The sequence below is a fragment of the Microtus oregoni genome, unplaced genomic scaffold, assembly GCF_018167655.1.
Source record: "Microtus oregoni isolate MIOR12 unplaced genomic scaffold, Mior012 000015F_ref0000493, whole genome shotgun sequence".
Classification (NCBI taxonomy): Eukaryota; Metazoa; Chordata; class Mammalia; order Rodentia; family Cricetidae; genus Microtus; species Microtus oregoni.
In genome coordinates, this window is record NW_024543074.1 from 2,661,747 (window position 1) to 2,682,166 (window position 20,420).

General features: G+C 49.1%; 2 protein-coding genes across 2 annotated transcripts in view; both read right to left on the bottom strand.

Annotated features, from left to right (window-relative positions):
• The window catches only part of Hoxb3 (homeobox B3), a 54,990-nt gene that overhangs the window by 15,137 nt on the left and 19,433 nt on the right, over positions 1–20,420 (bottom strand). The window contains exon 2 of the mRNA XM_041664959.1: positions 9,303–9,489. The gene's annotated coding sequence lies outside the window, so the exon portion shown is untranslated. The remainder of the gene's footprint in view (positions 1–9,302; positions 9,490–20,420) is intronic.
• On the bottom strand, positions 11,646–14,109 carry Hoxb4 (homeobox B4). The gene is made up of 2 exons (XM_041664958.1): positions 13,481–14,109; positions 11,646–12,667 (listed from the first exon to the last, which is right to left on the bottom strand). The coding sequence occupies exons 1-2, from the start codon at positions 13,932–13,934 to the stop codon at positions 12,369–12,371; spliced, it is 753 nt and encodes a 250-aa protein (XP_041520892.1). The 5' UTR covers positions 13,935–14,109; the 3' UTR covers positions 11,646–12,368.

Below are 20,420 nucleotides of genomic sequence, written 5' to 3' on the forward strand. Positions count from 1 at the left end.
GACTGTCCTGGGCAGGGCAGGAGGGGGTTGGGGTACTATGGAGGAAGGAGAGCCTGGGTTACAGAGGTACTGGAAAGGACTGAAGAGCCAGAAAAATGGCTTTCTTTCTCTTTTTCTTTTCTTTTTTTCCCCCCATTTTCCTTTGAGGCTTCTAAAGCTCCTTAGGCCGGTAGGAACTTTCCCCTTTCTTTTTCTTTCCTGAAAGATGGGGGAGGGAGGAGATCAGAAAGGGAAGCATCGTTTGTTAAATTAGAGGGTCAAGGAAAGAAGTGTGAATTGGAGGTGAAAGCTCTCTAAAACCAACTCCTCCTTGACTTCGGAAGAGAGTTAAAAAAAAAAAAAGACGCAAAATCCAAATCCACAGGAGGAAAGAGAAGCTGAGGAAGGAGGATTCTTCTTCCCAGTTTTGAGAGCCTTGCTTCAATCTCCCCTCTGGGAAGGCATTTGTTTTGGGAAAGATCCCAATGATTAAGATACCAGTGGTGAATGGAGGAGGAGACTAGAGTGTCCAGGACATTATGGCCATCCCCTGTCATGTTAGATGGTACCCCGGATTCTTCCCACTTGGTGTAAGGCCTTCAAGGGCCTACTTTATTGGCAGTAGTTTCTAAGCCAGTCTCAGCTTTAGCAACTTCCTGGAAAGAAGGCTTCCTGTACAAGGGGTGAAGAAAGGCTCATGGTGTCTGAGGGAGTTTGGGCTCCAAAGGGTTTAGGCTCTTCCTCTGCTTCTCTCCTCTCCTGTGTTCCCGTGTGTGTGTGTGTGTGTGTGTGTGTGTGTGTGTGTGTGTGTGTGTGGTGTGTTGTCTGTCTCTGCACCTCTGTTGTCTCCATCCCTTTCTCACAAGACCTTTTGTCTTTTCACACTCTGCCTCTGCCTTTCTCTGTGAATCCGAATGACACCCTGGGATGGGCTTCTGAAGTCTCCAAGAATCACTTCTGGGCTTGCTCCTTAGGCCCCCCTCCTTATCTTGGGGTCCTTTCCTCTGTGGAAGACCCTATACTCTTGTCTCTGAGCGGGTCTTCTAGAGACAGGGGGCGAGATGAGCGGCTTCCTTCCCTCTTCTTCATCTAACTGTGTTGTGTGGTCATGGAAGGTGGTCCCTGGAGGACACTCTCTTTCCCCTATGACTTGCCTTTGTCTCCTCTCTTCCTACCACCCTGTCCTTGAGGTCAGCCTTGACTTCCTATCCAGGAGAGAACCTGCTGTGTCCCTTCTCTCTCCCCTCCATTCTTATTCTCTCCTCTTTCTATCCAACTCACCTGGTCATTAAAGCATTAGCAGCCCAGCATCCTGGCATGGGAAAGGCATAGTGATAGATGCTACAAGCTGTACAGAGAAAGAGGACATGAGCCTATGCTGGGGGAAAGACCAAATCAGCAACTTTCCAGGAATCCTGTCCACCGAGCTACACGTTACTCTGTCCCTAGGTGGCATGTGGTGGTTCAGGATAGAAGAGACAGGGTGCTTGGGGTCTAAATGAAACAAGTATATATATACAAAAAACAAAACAAACAAACAAAAAAATCACAGTCTTCTCAAACTTGCTGATTTGGGGAAAGGCCTAGATGCCTGGATGGGGAGCACCAGGCCTCGCACAAGGGCATTTAATAGGGGCCAGAAATATAACAGTAATAGGGATGGTGTCTTTGCTTTGTCTCCTGGGGAAGTCTGTATGAGAGTTGAGGGAGGAGGAGGGGGAAAGGGGTAACAGTGCCACCTCCTTTCCCCAGGGCCAGAGGAGACAAAGACAAGTCATAGGGGAAAAGAATGTGTGTGTGTGTGTGTGTGTGTGTGTGTGTGTGTGTGTGTGTGTGTTGAGGGGGGGGGGGCAGATCCCATAGGGAAAGGTGGCAAGGAGAAAAAGAGGGAGATGGATAGAGAAGGAGCTGGGAACATGGGGGTGGAGGCTCATAGGACTGTCTGCCTGCAATCTCTTGTTAGCTATGACCCGGGTCCCCCAAACAGAACCTCCATCTTCCCCACTTGTGTTCTTTATCCTCTAAAGCAACCTGAACCCTCTTTCCTTCTTATTTAAAGCGGGAGAGACATCTTAGCCCTGCTTAGTGACCCCAAGATTCTGGCCTAAATTCTGGGGTACCAACTGAGGGTAAATTTACCTTTTTCATCTTTACACATGAACATGTAAGAGCACACACCAAGGGGAAAAGTAAAATTGCTCACTTCTCACCCCGGGGTCCCTAACACTTCCTTGCAGGTGGAGAACAGGACTAGCTGGCTTAGGGTCCCAACTCTGGAATACTTCTCCCATCCCCTCCCACAACTGCTAGCCCTATTGAGTTGTCTCTGCATCCAGACTGTTCCCAATCCCTTTAATCCAGAGCAGATGGAGCTCCCCTGCACCCCAGGTGCTCCCCTGCACCCCTCCACCCTCAGTTCTTTGCCTGATCTTTCTCTCAAGATCTCTTTCAACCCAGACTCCAAATCTCTTCAAATCAAATTTCACCCTCAAATCTCCTGCTAGCCAAGAGAGCCCCAAGGACTCAACTATTAGCTGAAGCAGAGAGTAGAGGAAGCTCCTGGGTGCTGCTTGAGCTGGGGCCTGTGTTGCTACTCTATGAGGCTGAGGCCATGAATAATTAACACCTATACAGCAACACTCTAATTTTCCTGCTCAAAGGTTTACACTAGCAGGCAGAGTTAAATATCACAGATAATAGTGGTTGTAAAGTCAGTTGGCCTGACTCCAGCCAGGGAAGGAGCACCCAGCAGACTGAACTGGACTTAGCAGAGGCTCTGCTTCCTATCCATCACAAGTTTGGGGCATAGTGCTGGGATCTCTCCAAGAAGCTACATCTGAGTAGGACAGTGGTGGTGCAGGCCTTTAATCTCAGCATGTGGGAGGCAGAGACAAACAAATTTTTGTTAGTTAGAGGCCAGCCTGGTCTACAAAGTGAGTTCCAGGACAACCAGGGCTACACTGAGGGACCCTGACTAGAAGAAAAAGAAGGAGGAGGAGGAGGAGGAGGAGGAGGAGGAGGAGGAGGAGGAGAAGAAGAAGAAGAAGAAGAAGAAGAAGAAGAAGAAGAAGAAGAAGCAACATATGACTTTTCTCTTGACCAGAAACCTCTCCTCCATATGAAACACGAGGAGAAAGTTACCAGATCCCACACTCATGACCTTCACCCCAATTGCTCAGTCTTTGGCTGGGGGTTAAGGCAAAGAAACACACCCAATATTCTGGAATACACTTCAACCTTCCAGGACCACTTGATTCTTAAAACATTTCATTTCTGGAAAAACTTAAGAGAACTCCCACTTTACCACTTTAGCCCCCCAAACACACACACACACACACACACACACACACACAGGGGCACACACACACGGGCACACAGGAGAGTCTCTCACTGCCCAGGAAACTTTATTTGTTACAGTTGGTCGAAGGAAGGCTCCTGGGGTGTGAATTCATTTCCTTGTTTTGTTAGCCTGGAGGGTGGGGAGCCAAGGCTTTCAGCTTCTCTCCCTGCCCTTCACCCTTTGCCAGCCTCCATTGTCTCCCCAAATTAGGTAGCTCCTTCTCCACCCTCAATAACCCCGTGCATACCAAACCTTGAAGTGAAGCTCTGCTACTCTAATGGGATCCCCCTGTCTCCTACCAACTGCACAGCTTTTCTATTGGGTCCCCCAGCAACAAAAATCTTTCCCTTAAAGTCCTATAGTTTCTTCCCATGCATCCATCTTTCTTGCCCCCAGCTTCCTTCTGCCTTCAGAGTTGTGTTTATTCACCCAGGGCTGCAGTTGGAGATGCCAAACTCCTGGAGGGGACTGCTGCAGAATTCAACATTATTTAACCCTGGAATGTTGGCTCTATAGGGCTTGCAAATATCATTTTTTTATTAGGTCATGATCTTTGACTGGGTTTATATGCCAATGAGGCATTTCTGGTTTACCAAATTTATACAAATCTCATCTTAATTGATAATCACAGATGCTGTAATTTAAGACCTCCAGCTATAGAGCTTTCATATTAACTGCTGATGTATTACTGTAAATCCTCTGAAACAACCAACTCCTGGGAGCAGAGCAGAGAGGGAGGAAGTGCCTCTAAGAGCGGCTCTCTCCCGGCCACGGAACCAGCCCAGCTTCTACATCATTTTCTGTGAGAAATGATTTATCGAAGACATGGCCATAAACAACACAACTCACTCACAAACACATGCAGACGTGCACGTGCACATGCACACACACAATGGTTGGCATGCTGGCTGAGAAGCTGACACCCATATTGCTATAAATCAAGAAAAAGAAAGGTTGGAGAGGAGAGGAGAGGAGAGGAGAGGAGAGGAGAGGAGAGGAGAGGAGAGAGAGAAATATTCCTAAAATCTCTATGCAATGCCTCAATGGGTATAAACACAGAGCATCCTGTGAAGAGAAATGACAGGAAATGAAGACGGCTATTTGTCACATTTTACGACAATAACATTAATAACAAACAATAAATTTACATGGACATATAAGGCGCGGTAGGTAGTGAGAAATCCCTTCTACTTACAGTACCCCAGCCCGCGGTGTGGCTCCAGCTGCGGGGCTGTTTTACTGATGCCTCCCTTCTTTTTTCTCTCTCTCTCTCCCTCTCTCTCTCTCTCTCTCTCTCTCTCTCTTTTTCTCAGGGTACAGGCTTGTTTTTCAAAGGACAGTTGAATTGGACGTCAGAAACAGGGAGACCGAGCCTGCGATTTTCCTGACGAATACATATCTATTCTGCAACCTCGGCATTAATTATTTAATGAATCACGTGACCGGGAGGGGGAAGGGGGTTTTTCGATTTCAGGCTCAAAGGACCACTATGACCTTCCCCTTCAGGAGGAGAAATTTTCCTGTAAAATAGGTTCCCCCCAACCCACCAATGGAATAGTAGCAAGGTCTCTCTTCCACAAGCACATCTACACATATTCTGCTTATAGTTCCCTACCCCCACAGGCACACACTTACCCACAGCCCACCTCTCCTCTCTCCCTTCTCTTCCTGCTTCTGCTTAGTTCCTAGAGGTGCAGAACAGTCTGCAGGGGCGTCAGGGTGGGGGTGGGGTGGGCATAGAGACCTTCTCCAAGCCCCTGAATTTTCTCAGCTTCCTATTTGTATCCTTTAGAACTGAAATTCCCCCTTCCAACCCCATTCTGTCCCCTACTCCTGGAGTATTTATTTGAGCGGGACTCACTCCGGTCTAACTCATCAACGGTGTATCAAGGGAACCCAACGGAACAGGACAACTCTGTGCAAGTCTTGCCACCTTATATGCAAGAGTAGGACTTCTTTGGGTTTAGATTCACCTTTGGATCTTTTGTAGTATACCTCTGAAAGGTCAGGAACACCCAAGGTGAGGGGATGATTCTGGAGCTCCGAGGATACAGGATAACCTGGAGGGGGACTTTGCATGGCAGCATTGTTACAAGTACCTTAGGGAACGAAATGCTGCTGATAATTTGATAATAGGCTACCGAGACAAAGATCTAGGGTCCAAGGATTCCATACAAAAGAAGTAGACACCCAGACTCTACCTCTGTCAATCCCATCTCAGTCTTTGAAATCCACCAATGAAGGTAACTGGGGAGCTGAAACAACAGCGAACAAAACTGGAAGAAAAGCTTCGAAGCCTGCCTGGCAGCCTAGGCTCTGTATTTCCTAGGTGTTAGTGTCCTGGACTTCCAATCAACAGACAATGGAGATTGATCAATGAGTAAAACACAGGGATGAAATACTTATAGTCTTAAACATTTGACTGGGAGATATCCATGGGGGAGGCACGTGTACGGACTCTTTCCCTACAAGAATAAACAAAACCAACAAACCCCAAACTTCACAAGTTATAAGTGAATCTGAGTCCTTAGTTGGGGGGGGGGGATGCAAAGGGAAATAGAAAGGCATTCCTAAGAAGCCCAGTGCTGCGCATTCTCAGCCTTATCTACTTCAGCAGCTCTGGGATAGCTGCGACCAGGAGGACAGGGCATCCGTGTAATGGGGAAGAATAAAGGCAAAAGGATAGGCGAGCCGGGGGATGGGGGGATGAGGGGCCTCCACTGGTTTGTTTAAAAGGGTCTGAACCAAAAGCGACTCAAAGAAGGTTGAGGACCTTTTCATGTAACACACCCCAAAGAAATAGTCTCCCCCACGTGTTCCACGGAGGTTTCAAGGCAGCAGGACCCCTGCGGAAAGTACTGGAATCCTGCCCCAGCCCCACGGGGAGGGGGCGCCGGCGGGACCCAGACTCTGTGGGGGGAGGGTAGTCGCCTTTGATTGTCCAGATACTGAACACAGACTGGTATTGAATTCAGCCTGGTGCTGATGTAGGCCTGCTCCCGTCTCCTGCGAGGGCAACAGTCTAAAAGGTCCCTAGCTACAAATCCATTAAAAAGAAAATGCTCTCTTTCCAAAGACAAAAGGGGAAGGGAGAGAGGGAGAGGGAGGGAAAGGGGAGACTATAAATGAATACATTGGAACATGAGTAAATGTCAATCTTTAAAACCTTAAAACAGAGAAATTATATTTAAGGACAAGAAAAAGGAGGGCCCTGCGACAGCGAGGAGAAGACAGCCAGGTTGTTAAAGTGCGCACACTCTTCGGATCCTGGGAAATGTCCACGTTCAAATAAACAAGCGCCCGAGCGAGCGCGAGCTGAGCGCTTTCTTGCTGCCGATAAAAGCGAACGTTTAGACTGAGAAAAAGCGAGATTGATTTACGAATCTGAAAGCGCCGGTTTTATGGCCGATCACAAATCCGTCAGCGCTCAACTCACGCTGGGAAACTTCCCAACTCCGTGTTCCAATCAAACCCGCTCGCAAACACCGCTTCCCAAGGAGACCCACCAGGCGTAGAGGCCGCCTCCAGGGCCCTAGTGGGACTCTGCAGCCTCCTGCCCTGGCTGGGAGGCAGGCCACAGAAGTCAGCGAGGGAGTGCAAAGGTCCCAGGGAACGGGGCGCGAGGGGGGGGGGTGAGGTCAAAAGATTGGAAGGCCTCACGCGGGGGGGGGGGGGGCACTAAAGCTGTGGAAAGTGACCCCAGCAACTGTCAGTTCCAAAACGGTTTAGATCTGGAAATGAGAGAAAGGGGAGTCTTATGCTGTGAACCTGGGGAATAAAAGCAGCTTTTGGTGAACCCCAGCCTTTCCCTCTTATTGTAGACCTTTTTGGTGTACCCCAGAATTCTCCATCTCGAGAGCAGTTTAAAGTGGCTCTACATCACTAGGTCTTTGTCACTTGTGCCTAGAGAGGGCCTACAATCAGCTTCCAAGCCCCAGATAGTTGCAATATCTAAGTGGCCCTCCCAGACTGCCTCTTTGCTCACCTCTTTCCTTCCTGAGGCCCCAATTTTCATGCTATTGAAGGACAAAGAAAAGGCCAAGCACTTCAGGTAGTTCTTGTCTAAGAGTCCCCAAATTACAGGAAAATATTTATACAATGTGAGCCAGAAACTCCTTACACATTTGCCAGCGAAGCCCAGTCTCTTCCTTTCTTAAGGAGAGCTGTTCCTCTTCCGAATTAGAAACACCTCTCCCTCCCCCGCTCCATCCCTCCTTTCTTCCTCCCTTTTGATGGGTGCTGCCGAGTGGGTCGTGAATGTGGAAGATGAAGCAGTGATTAGAGAGGGGTCTGGGATCTAACTTCCCCCCTTAGCAAATCTTCCATCTGTCTCTTAACTTGAAAAGTTTCTGCAAACTTTGGTTAGCACAGCGAAATGGGTCCTGGAAGCGGTCAACCTGCAACAGCCCTCCTTCCATTTCTTTCTCCTCCAGTTGCTAAGGGTTGCTAAGGTATCCAAGAACTTAGAAATGGAAGTTTGGAGCACAGGAGATAAAGGTGATTATAAAACAAAGGAACTTCAGTAAATGGGTTGAGACTGTAGATTTTGAGAGAGAGAGAGAGAGAGAGAGAGAGAGAGAGAGAGAGAGAGAGAGTGTTAGTTCACGGCCTGGGAAGTAAGGCCCCTGGAGAGGATATTCCTCTCTCCCCAGCTCAGGAGAGCTTATGGTCTACAGTCCCACAGACAAAGTCTGTCTAACCTCGGCTATTCTTTAGTAACTCTTCCTTCAGGTTGCTTTAGGCAAAGCTAAAAAGGAGAAGTGCCAGTGGCCGAGGGGCAGGAGAGGAGGCTGAAGCCTAACCTAGGGAAGGGCTTCAGAGCACCCTACACCCTACTTGTCTCTCATAGGACTTCTGGGCTAACTTAAAAACAAAACAAAACAAAACAAAAAACAAACCAGCAACAGAAAGACACACTTTCCTTCCCAATCCACAACAACAGAAAAATGATCCAGAAATTCTGAGATTTAGGCACAATTAGGGGGGTGGAGAAACTGGAACCCCTCCCTGAAGAGGTGTGACTTTCCCTGTGGGGCAGGAAGCAAGAGCTAGCACAATGTCCAGTCTCAGAGAGGTCAAGGGGCTTCCGAGGTCATTTTGTGGTTCTAATACCAAGCTAATCGCCTAGAAAACGTGGCCTCTCCATGAACTCTCTATCCTGCCAACCTCCCGCCTCCAAACGCCAAGTGAGGCCTCAGGGAAAAGGGGCCAGCACATTCAGGTCTGAGGCCAGTCCACTGATGCCTCAGCCTGAGAAGTAAGGCCCCAGGAGAAAGAACAGAGCCCCCAAACCCAGAAGCGAAAAGAAAGGGAACTGAACACTAAGGCTCCAGGAGGCCTGGAGTTGGGGGGGGGGGAGGTTGGGGGAAGGACAAAAGAGAATTTCTCTGTCAGAGCACCTGGCCCTGAGCAGCTTCTCCTTTTCAGAGAGTAGAAGATTTGTCTAGAATCCCAAGCTAGACACCATAAGAAAATCCAACTGCATCCACTTCTACCAGCTCCAAGGCTGGATTCTATTTTTCCAGGAGGCTGCTGAAACGACATGTCACTGGTAAACAGTATAGACAATCAGAGTCCCAGGAATACACTGAGTGTATTCTAGACACAGGCTGGCACACGCACATACAGGTTCTCCCCCAAGCTCGCCTGCATTTTTCAAAAACCAGAAAGCACTTCTGAAAAGTCTCTCCAACAGCTTTCTTCCCTGGTGTTTTTCAGGGCCCTGACACCTCTGTCCCGACCAGTTCAAACACTCTCCAGGTGTCCAGGCCTCTCTCCTTCTCCGTTTCTGTCTCCCTAGCTCTTCCAAACATCAGTCATCATAAACTCCAGCAAATCTGCCCAAGCGGCCACCATAAAAACCCCACAAAGATAGTCGAAAAAGAAAAAGGACGAGTTGAGATTTTTTTCCTTTTACTTGTAAAAGACAGCCCATAAAATGATTTGAAAGAAAAATAAGTCACCCAAGCCAGGGCTTTGTTACCTTCTGTACCTCTTGCCTGCTCTTGCCTGAGCGCCAGAGCTCCGCTGCTCCCATTCATGACGAAAGACTTCTTCCAAACTGAGAGAAAAAAGTTTTCAACTTTATGGTTCCAAAATTTTTCCCCCTTGCAGATCTGCGAGAGGCGGCTAAGACTTTTTTCCCTCAACAGCCGGTCTGCGGAGATTTGCTGTTGAATAATAACAAAGGAGAGAGGATACGTATTTAAAGAAAAGAAGTGATTAATGGTTGTCTGTATAATTCTCACATTTTTCTTAGCTCTTGTCTGCACAGAATGGCTGTGAACTTTAAGCGCCATAGAAATCTTCGTCGTCGTCTTCTTCTTTTCTTTCTTTCTTTCTTTTTTTCTTTTAAGATTCTATTCATACCTTCTAAGGAGCAGCTTTGATTTGATTCTTTAGAGACATTCCTGGGGGGAGACCTTATGGTTTTTAAGAACTGTTTTCCCCCCCTCAACTAAGGGCTGTCTTATTGCCTCAAAACTAAAACATCACACCACACACCGGAACAAGGCTAAGCTACTTATCCTCCTCCAGGTCTACAGACAACCCTCCCTCCCTTCCTTCCTCCTTCCTTCCTCCTTCCTTTCTTTCTTAATTTCTTTTTTTAAAAAACTAATCTCTTGGTTGCATTTTAATGGGCAATTCTACTGCCCTGGGGACACTGGCCCAATGGGTTCTCTGGCCTTCCTCAGACTCCCGCTACCTTTACAGGCTAAACAAAGAAATGCAAAATAAACAACAGTCAAACATGAGAATGGTATTGGCTCTTTATTTTCTGGAAAGAAATGGGACCAAAGGGTAAAAAAAGGCCAAAAACAAAAACCAAAACGACTTTTAATATATTCTCTGTGGAGCCTGGAACTTCTTAGCGAAGAATGTGGCTGCACCCTAGGCCTTTACTGGACCACGGACCCCAAGGCTAGAGTTCCAGACCTTCGTTCGAACTTCTTGCCTATACTGCACGGAAGTGACCCAAATCTGACAGAGGTTTGTGAGAATCACCTGGACCCCTTCCCCTCCCCCACTCCATTCTAGAGGTAATTGGGATCTCAGATACAGACAGCTATTTGGTCCCCAGCCTTACTTTCGATACTTTCTATGAGAAAGAAAATGAAAATTAATACAGGAGCAGGGCTTCACAAAAGAGGCCATTTGTCTTCTTGATTATCTATTTGCTTGTCAGAGTTTGAGCTATGGCACCGGCTAGTTCCTTTGTAATATAAAAATACTCTGAAAACCTGCAAACACCCAGAAACATCTGTGCAAAAAATTAGACTCATTAAAGTCTTAAACACCTCAGAGGAAAGCGGTACCTTCTTATGCGGGAAGGAAAGAGGCCGGCCTCGTGGAGTTCTCCCTCGAACTTTAATAACCAAAGAGCTGTCTGTCTAGAAGGAGACAGCTTAACTGCATTTTATTTGCTTATGACAAATAAATCACGGTATGAAAGACTTTGTTCTCCTTAAGCCTCTGGTGTCTTACAATGAAACACACACTCCCATTGGGGGCTGGGATCAGCCCTCCCAGTCCTTGCGATCCATTTTTGGACTGGAGGGGAAACAATTTTTTTTAAGCCTCAAACAAAATCTATCCACTCCAAAGGGAAAACAAACCAGTTACCAAGATTTGGAAGCCTCTGAGGTAGAAATTCCCACTGGAGCCTCCAAAGCAAAAACAAAAACAAAAAAACCCCACTTCATTGTGAGGCCAAATCCACGAGGGAGGGTGCTTAGCGTATACACAGGGCGACACTTGTTCCTATCTTTAACGTCAACATTCCAACAAAAACACGATGTGACGGTCACAAGAAACCAAACATTTATTTCTGATGTCACTCTGTACAGGACACAAAATTTCACACCAAGGGAAGGTTCTAGTAGGCTCAGGCAGCCCCGGAGGTAGGAAGGGGCCTGGTTTGGAATGTCGGGAAGAGAACAAGGGAGAAGACATACATGACATAAAATAATAATAATATTAGCATTAATAATAATAATAATAATAATAAACGATGCAACAGTGATAACAACGGGAGAAGGCTCTGCAACATTGTCCTTCCAGAGTAGGAGGGCCACAGCATTTTATTTCCTAATTTCACATTCATTTGTGGTCTAAGAAAAGGCCTCTGCTGAAGAACTGTGGATTGACCAGGAGACATTCCCAGCTCCCAGAACTCAGCTGCCCTTCACCCTGCCAGGCCTGAACAGGACCTTCTAGTAGAAGGCCCTCCTGGGTGTCTCAATCTCTCTCTCTCTCTATATATATATATATATATATTTCTTGGGTTCAGATTCTGGAACCCAAGTTGTGAAGACCGCCCCTCGCTTCCCTTCTGTTCCCCCTTCTAAACCTATGGTGGAAGGGGGTGAGCAGTCGTCCCCCGCCCACCCACCCAAGGTGGGCACCGACAGGGAGAGAAGTTGTGTGTGTGTTTGTTACCGTGGCCAAAACACTGTGCTATCTGGCAGTCAGAGGGTGCATTCGCTGCGTGTCAGGAGTAAGGGACAAAGAAAGACAATCCAGGCTGCGGTCCAGCAGCGGCAGCAGCAGAGGCGGCAGCAGTGGCCGAGCCGGGCCTCATTTGTTAGCGAGTGTCGAGGTAATGGTCGCCACCGAGGCTCGTCCTCTCCTCGGCAGAGTAAACAAGACAGATGGGCCCAGGCCTGGCGTGATTAAAGATGAAACGTGGATCCATCTTCACCAAAGCTGAAAACCAGGCGCAGCAGCCTCCTCCATTTCTCTTTCTGTCTTTTCCTTTCTTCCTTCTTCTTTTCTTTCTTTCTTTTTTTTTTTTTTTTAAGGAAGAAAGCAAGAGACTTGAATCTTGCTTCCGGAGGTCTTCACCCGGCTCCCTATTGTCGTTTCTATAAATAAGGCTTCCCTACCCCCCCCTTCTCGGTATTTTATTCCTTATAGATAAAGTGGGAGTAGAGTAGATAGGGGTTTTTTTTGTGGGCGAAGCCTGGGGACCCTCCCATAACCCCGAATCCCCCTTCGGTGCTCAAGCCCACCCCCGCCCCCCAGGTTCGAGCTCCTGCTTGGGGGGACACTAGAGCGCGGGAGGGCCTCCATTGGGCCGGCCAGGGGGTCCTCCGGCTGTGCCCGAGGTGCCACCCGAGCGGATCTTGGTGTTGGGCAACTTATGGTCTTTTTTCCACTTCATGCGCCGATTCTGGAACCAGATCTTGATCTGGCGCTCCGACAGGCAAAGCGCGTGGGCGATCTCCACCCTCCGGCGCCGCGTCAGGTAGCGATTGTAGTGAAATTCCTTCTCCAGTTCGAGGACTTGCTGGCGAGTGTAGGCGGTCCGAGAGCGCTTGGGCTCCCCGCCGGAGTAATTGGGGTTTACTGGACACACACAGAGAGGGAGAAAGAGAAAGTTTTATTACCCCCGAAAGGGAGGAGGGAAAGCCCTTTCTTTCTTCCAGCTAACTTCAAGCCTCCAGGTCCTACCACCTCATCTTGAAGGGAGGGGGTCGGAAAAGGAAGACAGAAGTCGGGACACACGGAAAAGAAAAACCTCAAACTTTTGAAAGGCTAAGCTGTCGTCCTTGTTGCCTGGGGGAGGGGACACTGTGAGGAATCTTGGAAAGATTTCATCTCTCACTATTTGGCCTGAGGACCCCGGGTGGGAGAATGAAGGGTGGAAGAGGGAGGGGTGTTGCCCTAGACCTTCCCTGGGTTTAGACCCCACCCTCACTGCTCAGATTCCAAACAGTGCCTTCTCCCCAGTAAAAACTTTTGCCCACTTCTCCAGCCAAGGAACCAGCCTGGAAGAAAGGGAAAAAAGAAATACTGGAAGTTGATTCAACTCTCTGCTTAAGTACGGATTACTACCTCCTCCTCCTCCTTTCTCCTCCCCTCCTCCCACACCCCTCCCCAACTTCCACCTTCACTGGGACTGCACATCCCTGGCGGAAAAAGTCGCTGGGAGAATGGAAAAAGAGGATGACTTCAAAGGCGCAGGGCCCACCAGGCCATAAAAATTTATGGGCGATGTAATTATGTGGCTCTGAAAACAGGAGACCGTAAATCTCTGGCAATGGCGAGTTTATAGCGGGGGACAATTGGCTTCCCCCAGCTCCCTCCCCCACATGCCTCGGAGGTCCCTTCGCTGTAAAGCGCCGGGGGTGGGAGGGGAAGGGATGCCCACGCACTCACCGGTGCTCACGTGAACTTTGCGCATCCAGGGGTAGACGACGGGTTCTTTGCACGCGGAGTGGGACGGGCTGGGATGCAGGGGGTTCTGGGCGCAGGGAGGCGGCGGGGGGCTGCTGCTGACCGCCTCGCAGCGCTGCCCGGGCTCCGGGAGGAGGGCCCCGGCTGGTGGCTGCACGGGAGCCCGAGGGGACAGCCCGGGTGGTGGCGGGGGCGGCGGGGGCGGCGGAGGCGGCGGGGGCCCGGGGTCTCGGCAGGCCGCGTAGCGCTGCACGGTGCAGGGTGCACGGCGCCCGAAGGCCGCCTCGGGCTGGAAGCCGCTCTCTCGCCTCTGGCCGCCGGCGTAGTACCCCGGCGAGTGGTCGCTGGGTAGGTAATCGCTCTGTGAATACTCCTCGCACGGAGGAAACTTGGGGTCGACATAGTTTGAGTTGATCAAAAAGGAACTCATAGCCATTAATTTCTGGGAATTGCCCACAAAATATACTAAAATTTATTCCGACCCCTGACTCGTTTTCCTGTTTCCGAAAGCCCTCCTACTTACTGTCAAGTGAACAAAGTTAGGGGCCCACGTGATCCTCCGAGCCAATGGCCACCCGGCCTGCGATTCCCGGATAAGGAAATCTGCTCACCCGGACCCTACTCCAGCCAAAGAGGTTTATTTCCCCTTCTCTCCCCCTCCCCACCCACCCAACACCAGGATTTACATAGGCTCCTGCGGGGCGACCCCCTCCTCGCCTGGCTTTCTCCGCAGCGGAGAGCAGCGAAGAGCTAGGAAGGAGTGAGCAGGTTAAGACTGGAGAGCTTGTTTTTGGGGGGCTGGGAAAAGCACAATCTCTGCATTCCCTTAGAAGTTGGGGCTCCGGGTGTATCCCCCTGCCCTACCTCACCTCTGCCACCCGTTCTCTTCCTTCCATAGGGCCCCATCTTCTCCCCAGGGTGAGTGGGAGCTCACGCACCGGGTGTCTGTGTGAGGTTAAGTGACTGGCGGGCCAGGGGGCTCCTTCTTGAAAGGGGCACCCACTAGGTTTGAGGGGCGCTAAGCTTGGGGCTTCTCCCTGCAGCCAGTTGGGGAGGGGTAGGAGGTGAGTGAGGTGGCGTCGGAGCTAGAGGGCGGGTGCGCGGAGGGACTTGTCAGAGATGAATGGAACCGCGGGCGGATCGATAGGAAATTCACGCACTAATTCGGGGAGACTTCGCCTTCCAAATCGCATTTAGCTGCACTATTAGCTTCTCTGTGTCTGTCAGTCTGTCCTCTCCTCCTAACCACTCCCTCCCTTTGACCCACAAGGCCCAAACTCAGAGAAACGACTTGACTTCCCGCACTAAAGATAGAAGCTGGATTAAAACAAAACCTGCAAGTTTCGAAAACAAATGGAGCAGTAATTTGCTAATTCCAGATTCATCGAAGCAATGCTAACCGTGGCGTCAAGAGTTCTTATTGCCGCTAAAGCTGCCACCTCTGCCTGTGTGATCAAGAGAAATTTCACATCCTTATGATCTAAGGAAAGGAGTCCTAGCTGTGACACCCCCACCAAGGAAGGACACACGCACTAGAACACCCATGGCAACCTCATATTTTTCAGGGCGCCATGTCATGAACCTAATGAAATAGCGACCTCCGCATCCGTTTGAAAAGCAAATTTCCTTTGCCTTTGCACACTGCTTCCACACGAATTCCAATAAAGCACCCTAGACCCATAACAGAAAAGAACTAGGTTTGGACTTAAGGATAAATTTTAAAAAGCCAGCAACATTAACAACCTCTTAAGTGAACAAGGACCCAGGCAGGCAAGGGTGATGCCTCAGGTAGAAGAGATTTCTCCTAACTAGTTGAGAGTGGAAAAGAAAGAAAAGGAAGAAGTCTTCTTGAAGCCAGTCACTGGATTGTCCTCATTTAGAAAGTAATCTATTTTTCTTCTGGAAAAAAAATGAACGGAGTGTTTATGTCAACTACATATTCCCCTAGATACGAATTTGTGACCACAAAATTCCTTACACAAATTCGGATCTACAGGGTATATACAGAAGACAGACAGGTCTTCTCGGCCCAGGAAATTTCCAGTTCTCTTACTTTCGGTGCGTTCTTCTTTGGGGGTGTAGTTTGAATGCTTTCACTTTATTTCGTTTTGTTTTTAATTTTGAGTTCTGGGAGCAGAAAAAGACACTGTGGGTCCATTCTTAGGATTACAATATTTTCAACTCTGCTAGAAAAAGAATCAAAAATAAAAGCAGCCGTTAGGCAAAGGGACTCAAACCTCGTGGCTGCCGCGCGACTTTCGGTGGCGCATGAATTATGAGATGTAAACATTAGCTAAGTACAAAAGGAGGAAGGGTCATCCTGAGGCTGCCTCGAAGTCAGAATCAGGCCTTTCTGGGTGCCCTCAGTCCCTCCCCTCCCCCTATGACTTTTTTTTTTTATAAAGAAAAAAACAAAACCTCAAATCGGCTCCTCCCTTGCCCCAAGTCTTTACTTTGTGATCAAACGCATATCTAGATATTTTCCAAAGCAAAGGGAGGGGAGAAAGGCGACTGGGTGTGAAGAGGGCGTAATAAAAGTCCTTTTGGAAAAACTGAATGGTAAAAAGAGGGAGAAACAGCTGTGAAGAAAAATGCTGGGAGACCAAGCAGATGGGGACTCCCGGATATTTAATGACGGGCAATTCCGTTTACAACCTGAGAAAAAGATCAAAGGCGCTTCATTTCCGAAAGAAGAGCAATGAGGAACCATAAAAGTTGCAGCCAGATGATGGCAGACCCCTCCCAGCCTCCCATATCCCTCCTACCTCCTGGGGACTGGGATGAAGGGACAGTTCTGTAAAGGTGTGGGGAGGACCTCCTTTATGCACTTCTTAGCCCCAGGCAGAGATTCTCTGTCTAGAGGCACACTAACTGGGCCCATCCACCTGCTTGGGTTGCTGGCAATGGGGCCAAAATGGGATTCTGGCGTTTGAGAATGAACATCCCAGTAACTGTTGGTTTACTAAACTGGAAAAATGAGAAATTGAGCTAGAAGGGACTGAAGCTTAAACCCTGAGAGCTGTGACCAGGTGAGGGCCACTGCGCAGGGAGAAACTTCCTCACCACCCAGCTTCCTAGGTTAAGCAATACACTTTCGTCCTTATTGAGTGGATTAGAACACTGTCAATTTCACGAATGCACACAGATCAGCCAAAACAACTGTCTAACTCACCCACACAGAAACCAGGAACTGGGTAGGAGAGATCCCACCTGCAGGCAAATGGGTCCAGAGACCTCTGTTTCTGTTATTTGTTTTGTTTTTAACCTACTACATCTAGGCATTGCAATAGTGGCCTCTGGGTTTGGCTTCTAACCCAAATACCCTCCTAGCTAGCTAGACCAGACTCATATATAACTAGAGAGAAAAAATATATTGTAGAGACAGGGTTTCATTTGGTCATCCATAGACAAAGTGTATTGCTTTGATTCCCCCACCAGCTCCCTAGCATCAAGCAAGAACCAAGTCTTCTCAAAGGGCATTTAGGGGTTCTACCACCCACTCCAACTGCCCAGGCCCTTCCCCTACCCTCGTACCTCCCTCTCTTTTATATTGATCTAATCCATCTGCAACTTGGGAGAGCATCGAGGCTGGTTTCTTCCTGATCCACACCTAACAAGAGATGTGGCCCAGGTGTCCTGAGCACCAAGAGTGAGAGGAATGGGGGTAAAGAGACTCCCTGGTCAGTGAAATTTTCGCTTCTGAGAACTAGAGAGCCACCACCTGCCCTCCTACCAATCCCCCCCCCTCCACACTCCATCTCTGTGTAGACGCTAGGGGCTAAAGACAGGATTTATCAGCAACCCCCAGGACAGATTTCACTACAGCTTGAGCCAGCCTCACCTCTCTATGCCCGGAATACCAACAACAATAAGCCTAACAATAAAAATACACAGAGCCAGGGGCGTGTGCACCTTCTGTACCACCTCTCTAGAGTTTCCAGGTTCTTTGAAGACCACTTGACTGCCTTCCCCTGGCAGCCACAGGTTGCTACTGTGACCTCTCGCTGCCCAGCCCACCCCGCCTCCGCCATCACAGGCATGCCCCGGCCCAGCAAAAAAGCATCCACCTTTTATGGGCGAGTTGGAAGTGAAGCAGAGAGGAAAGAAACCCCAGCAGAGGGCCAAGATGACGCTAGTCCCCAGCGGGCCCGAGCACCCCAAGCGCACTGAACGGAGCAAGGGACTGAGCCGGCAAGAGTACTCACCCAGCCGCTCGCCGCCTACTCCTGGCCGACCCGCCGTGGGCCCGCTGAGCAACAGCTGAGCTCGCTCCTGTCCACTATTGTGTGTCCGGAAAACCGAACCGCGGCTGCGGGCCAAGGAACCACAGGCCCCCTCTGAGGCCGGAAAAAGATGATTTTTTTTTTTGGTGTGTTTTTGTTTTTGAAGCGCAAGTTTTCGTATTAATCTCATACTTTGGCAGTCTTTGTTAAACGGTTAGGCGCATCACGAGGCTCTCGAACATTTTAATAATTTTTAGACGCCGTGACCTGCGGTTCACCCCTCTCCGGGCCTCCCCCCACGAGCAGGCAGTTACTATAATATGCTCACGCAGTTCGCTCGGTCATATTGAATTTTGCGAAGGTCATTACTTGGGAGAAAAATGACAGAGCAGGAATTTGATTCAGCTTGCCCTCTCCAGCTGTACTTTTCTCTCCCCCCTCAACCCCACCCCAAAAAAAGTCTCCATTGGAATACAATTCAGGCGGCCCCGCCCCCGCTTTGATTTTTCAATCATTCCTATATTTTTGTCAACTCCGGCTCCCAGGGCTAAGAGCAAAAGCCTGTGGTCCCGTGGAGGGAATCCTTCTGAGGCCTGAGCAACTAATTATGCTGGCACTGGCACCTGAAGGGCAGGAAGTATGTCATTGGGCATCTGAACCCTAGAAAACCAGCCTGACACAAGGGTTTCCTTCCTTGGGCTCTTTTCCTAAATGCCTGCACCCTCAGGGCCTGGGTCGACCGAGACCCTGCTACCCTCTTCAACCATTTTACTTGTGGCCCCAAATGCCAGATACATGGCCATTTCTGCCGAAACTTTAGAGGCCCCAGAATTCCAGAAATGACTTTTCTACCTCTCTGGAATAGAGTTTGATCCACAGCAGATCCCATCGAGGAAGAGAAAACTCAGAGAAGGACCAGGCTGCACTGGTCAAAAGCAGGGAACTTGAGGACCTGGTTTTCAGAGGTTTTAATGGTCCCTGAAAACAAAACACCCCCCCTCCATTTTTTTTTAAGAATATAGTTCTCATTCATTCAGCAGCTCTTGGCCCTTCCTCCATCACCATCAGAAAAACCTGGGTTTTAAAATCTGGTGGAATGTCTACAATGTGTCCTTCCTCTTCTCTGCCCCCCCCCAGTAGACTGGCTGATGTAGTCTAGACAACCCCCCTTCCACACAGTTAAGTTAGGCCAAACCTAGTGTGAGCGGGGCAGAGTGGTATCCTCTAGAAAGGATAGGTTAGGGCAAGGCAGCCAGTTTGGTCTGGGATAGCAGAAGTCACTTTTCCCTTCCTGCAGTCTTTTTAGCCTGGGACCTCGGACCACTCCAGTCTATTCCAGAGTTCTAAATTTGTCAACATTTTCTTCTGAGACGTAGGCAAATGAGACTAAGAGGGAATCAAAAGAAATAGATTCTCCTCTTGAAGCCCTGACCTCAGCTCCTCAGGACCCAATAGCCCCCCTCTGGACACCCCCAGTGATTTCACTTGAGGAGTAAATAGAAATGATTCCATACACCCTTTGGTTGGGAGGGGGAAACTGGGGTTAAATTGCCTTAAAATTTACTGTTTTTTATTCTTTGGCTTTATTTCAAAATATTTTACGATAGCTCCCAGCCTATGCCCATTGTAGGACAAACACCCACAGTGCACCTCCTATAGCGAATGCTTAGAAGAGACTGTGATGACATCTCATAATGTAACAGTCATTTCAGGATCCAAAATAGGCATATGCCTTAGTGTAATAATCACGGTCTCTAGGAAGCCTTTCACTTATGAGCTAAGCTTAATGCATAGACCGGGGGTTCATTTCAGGTCGCCTGCTTCAACTCCCGCTACAAAGATCTCCAAGAGATCATTAAGTATTTTTCCATCACACTTGCCCTCCCTCTTCCAAAGAGGGAGAGAGTGGATCTGGATGAACCTCCAAATGGAGGCTTGGGAGAGAAGGAGCGAACTGCTTTTCACTGTCCTACTTCTTAAACACGACATGTAAAGAGAAGGATTAGGAATTTAAAAAAAAAATCCCTAGTACTGGCCCAAAGCCTTAAAGTCCAGTACCTGGAACTATTCTAGGAACTAGGGGTCTGGGAAGACAGGGCTACCTCCCCCAGAGGAGGAGGGGCACGCAGTTGGTCCCTTTAGGGCAAGCAGGGTGGGGCTGCTGCTAGCGAGAAGCAAGACTTCACCTTGGAAGCCTTCTTTTGGCCCTGCCAAACGTCCTGCAAGGACGTGTGGGTAATTGGATTTTTTAAATGTGTGCGGCTGGGTAGGTTTTAATTAAATTTTATATGGTGACTCAAAGGTTATCTTTGGGAGAGAAAATTACGTGGAGGATTCGCCACGCCCCGGAGCGCTGTCTTTTGTGCGGCTCTCCACCAGCGGCAGCACAGCTTTAGCAGAATAGTTTCCTCCTTCCTCAGTTTCCCCTCCCCCAGATATCTGCCTTTCCCCTATCCCACTTCTGCTTCCTCCATCCCTTCCATCTCCCAGCTCCCTTGTCTTCCTTACCTCCAGCATCCCATGCTCTCTCTTCTCTCTTCACACATACAACCCCCTCCCCCTCTCCCACCCCGCCCCCGCCGCTAGACGCCTGGGCCGCCGGGATCACGCATGCACGTAAACTTTTGACCCTCCAACTTTGCGACCCCTCTGTCAATAACACTGGCCTCACTGCTCAGGGTCTCCTTCTGCTGTGCGGA